Source organism: Micromys minutus (assembly GCF_963924665.1).
Source record: "Micromys minutus genome assembly, chromosome: 3".
Lineage (NCBI taxonomy): Eukaryota > Metazoa > Chordata > Mammalia > Rodentia > Muridae > Micromys > Micromys minutus.
Genome location: NC_137972.1, coordinates 6,762,736 through 6,766,350, shown reverse-complemented (window position 1 = coordinate 6,766,350; position 3,615 = coordinate 6,762,736). Strand labels below are relative to the sequence as shown.

Sequence of the window (3,615 nt, the reverse complement as noted above, 5' to 3'; positions counted from 1 at the left end):
TTGTTTTCTTTTTTAAAAATGGTTCTTTATTCATAAACTTGATGCAAGTTTACAAAATTTACTGTACATTGCCAAATAAATCTGCAATGAAAAATAAAATTAAAAAAAAAAAAAAAACAAACAAACCCCAAAGCATGCCAAATGTGCGCTGTCAATCTGCCAGCCATTAGGAAATTAGAATTCAATAATGTATTCAAGATTCTGCCTTGTCATTTGTCATCTGAGCCACTGGCAATCCTTTATTTAAGGTAACCAAGTGACCAAGAATAACAGGTATCTTTACTGCTCTCTTAACCAACAGAATCAAGAGAAATTAAAAATCACATAAAATGTACAAGAGCCACGTCTCATAGATGTGGTTTACAAAGTTTTTTTTTTTTAAATCTCAAATCGAATATATAAGAAATACAGTTGAACTTTGTACTGGTTTGTGCAGGAAAATGTGCTTCTGGGTTTCTTTTTAAAAGTGCTTAAATAGCTAGATCTAAATCAAACATGGGATTATTAAGAAAAGAAATCTATTGCCAACCAAGAAGTACTGATTCAGGTAAGGCAATAAAATGCAAAGTACATTGATTTGTGTCACATTTTATAAAAATTAACATAGGCTGAATTCCTACTGGTCTTCTGATGTAAAAGCCACTGCATGACTATAGCAGAAATGTAAGGCTCTCCAATCTGGGTATCTTTCATAATTTTGCTCAAAGAGTCTGTCTTTGTGCCAATCATTCCGTAAGTTTATTTGTTTCTCACCAATTGCAATACCCTGCTAATAGATGGAAAGGTAAAATGACCTCATACTTTAGAACTTCAGGCTCTACACGGTGGCTCTGCCTCACAGGAGGCAGGTTCAGTCAAACACAACCCCGCTGCCCCATGGAAATCACTGCTCACAAATGGCCGCCTTGCTTTGCTGTACCTCACGATACAATTTCGATCATACTTTCAGATTAGTTCAAACCTTCACACAACCATGAAAAAGTGACAATTTAATGAAGAGGCTTCCTGTCATAATTTTGGCAATAAAATTATTTCAGACCTGAAAAGGCTATGGTTTAGAAGACCTAAAATTTCTAAACCAGTATTGACCATCAGTTAAACTTTTATTGGCTCTAAACAAACAAGATTTTGCAAATCTTCATATCCCATAGGCTCAATATAGAAAGGTTACTGTAAAATCACAGCTGCAGCAAACTGATGCTGACTTCCCTGCTTAAAGGTTTCACTTTTCAAGAAAGAGGTGGTAACGAGTGGCTATTGTGTGTACTTATCAGGAAAAATACAGTAAAGGCCCCACTGCTCAGTCCAAGATACCTAAAGTGACCAAAATGAAAAGGCTGTAACTGGATGTCAGCTGACAGATTATCCACTAAATGATCTATTAGCTAATGTCTTCGGTACTGCTGCTATACGGGCACTCAAAAGCTTATGTCTGTACGTTGGAACGATTTTCTTTAAAGCAACATTGGTCCAGACATATGTCAATGTAGTTATCCATCTTCCTTTGGTGGTGTGTACCAGCCATTTTTCGCATGTATCTGTACAATGGAATTATAGGACTGTTGGGCTTGTGCTAAATTATACTGATTCTTGTTTGCTCCAAACTGCACCCGGGCTTTGCCTTTCACTAAGGTGGCATTGATCTGCATGATGACAGATTCTATTGAGTAGGCGCTGCTCCAGCCCTGTTTTGTGAGAAGTTCCATACACAGTGCTCCTCCACCCAACACATACCCTCCTGAAAGAACAGGTAACACCACCCGAACAAATGGAGGATCAAATGGAAAATTATCCTTAAAAGAGAAGTTAAGCAAAATATATTCTATGCCTTCTTTTTCTTTTAAGATCTGAAGATCACTGTGCAAAGGACTATCAGAGTCAACCTTGTGTAGTTTGACATGCCAGTCATATAAGCTGTCATTTATTAGCTCCACAGAATAAATCCCTGCCTTGTAGCTCTGTGATCTGTAGACGTCCCTGAGCTCCTTCATGAGTCTATCTGATGCTTGTACTGACCCGGACACCGCACCATTTAAATGGTCTTGCCTTTGAGTCTTCCTGATTTTCTCTAATATTGCTAAATTTTCTTTTTCAATCCCTTCGTCCTCTGACTTTTTTCCATTAATAGGCTCTTCTTCCTTCATCTCATAGTGATCCAAGTCTTCTATATCTTCAGCCATCTCCTCCTCTTCCTCCTCTTCTGAAGTTACTTCTTCAGTTGTCCCATTCTGACCCATGGGTAGTGGTTGATCTAGCATCTCAACATCCAGGTGCTTAGGAAGGTTATATCTGCAGAGGTCACATATCAACCACTTCAGTTGCTGACGGAGCGAACTATTGTTCTTAGTATCTTCTAAGCGTTCCAGAACTGATGTCAGATTGGGGTCATCAGAGTCCACAAACCATATTGGTGAAGAGGATGGGTAAGATTCCATGATGTTGCAGTGGAGTGTGAGCGGCGGCGGCGGCGGCACCAGGAACTGGCAGAACAGCTCGTCCAGCTTCCAGCTGACGATGCGGAATCGCTCCTGGTTCTTGTCGAAGATGGACGCCAGGAACTTCAGCTCGGCCTTGAGCCCTGACACGGACATCTTCCCCTCATCTCCGGCGGGAGGGGTGAGGAAAGGGAGCCGGGGCCGGCAGCCGCTGTCACCGCCGCGACCGCCCCGCGGGGCCGGCCCGGGCGGCTCTCTCGCGGCTCCACCTCTCCCCGCCGCCGCCGCCGCCGCGACCCGCGTCCGAGCGCGGCTGGAAAAATGGCGAGGAGCTGGCGAGCGGCTGTATTTGTTTTCAATAGCAAGTCAGCATTCCATTGTGTAGATATACCATATTTTCTTTTTCCATTCTTCACTTGAGAGATAAAGTTTTTGCCCCAGTCTTTGGCTGTTATAAATAAAGTTGCTATGAACAAATGTCTAAGAGCATATCGCTAATCATATATATATGTATATATATATATATATATATATAGTATAGTGGAGCATCTTTTATTTTATATATATATATATATATATATATGTGGTATAGTGGGGCATCTTTTAGGTATATGCCCAGGAGTAGTATAGCTGATTCTTGGGGTAAAAATATTGCCAGTTTTTCTGATAAATCACCAGATTAATTTCCAAAGTGATTGTACAAGTTTACACTCCAACCAACAACTGATGAGTGTTCCCTTGCTCCACATCATCACGAGCGTGTGCTTTCTCTTCAGTATTTGATCTTAGCCATTCTGACAGGTATAAGATGAAATCTCAGCATCATTTTGATTGGCATTTCCCTCATGACTAAAAACTTTGAACATTTCTTTAAGTGTTTCTCAGCCATTTGATATTCATTTCTTGGGAATTTTGTTTAACTTTGTACCTCATTTTAATTGGATTTTATTTGGGTTGTTGGTGTCTAACTTATTGAGCTCTATAAATTTTGGATATCAGCCCTCAGATGTAGGGTTGGTTAAAATCTTTTTTTTCCAGTCTTGGGCTGCGTGTTTTGTCCTAGTGACAGTGTCCTTTGCCTTACATATTTTTACTTCATAAATTTTCATTTATCAATTCTTGATCTTAGGTCCTGCATCACTGATGTTCTGTTCAGGAACTTGTCTCTTGTAACAATAAG

General features: G+C 40.2%; 1 protein-coding gene across 1 annotated transcript; it reads right to left on the bottom strand.

The window, feature by feature from the left end:
- Positions 1-972: 972 nt before the first annotated feature.
- On the bottom strand, positions 973-2,591 carry LOC308418470 (ubiquitin-conjugating enzyme E2 Q2-like; the record flags this gene model as incomplete). Its single annotated transcript, XM_080913841.1, has 1 exon — positions 973-2,591. The coding sequence occupies one exon, from the start codon at positions 2,589-2,591 to the stop codon at positions 1,491-1,493; it is 1,101 nt and encodes a 366-aa protein (XP_080769967.1). The 3' UTR covers positions 973-1,490.
- Positions 2,592-3,615: the final 1,024 nt, after the last annotated feature.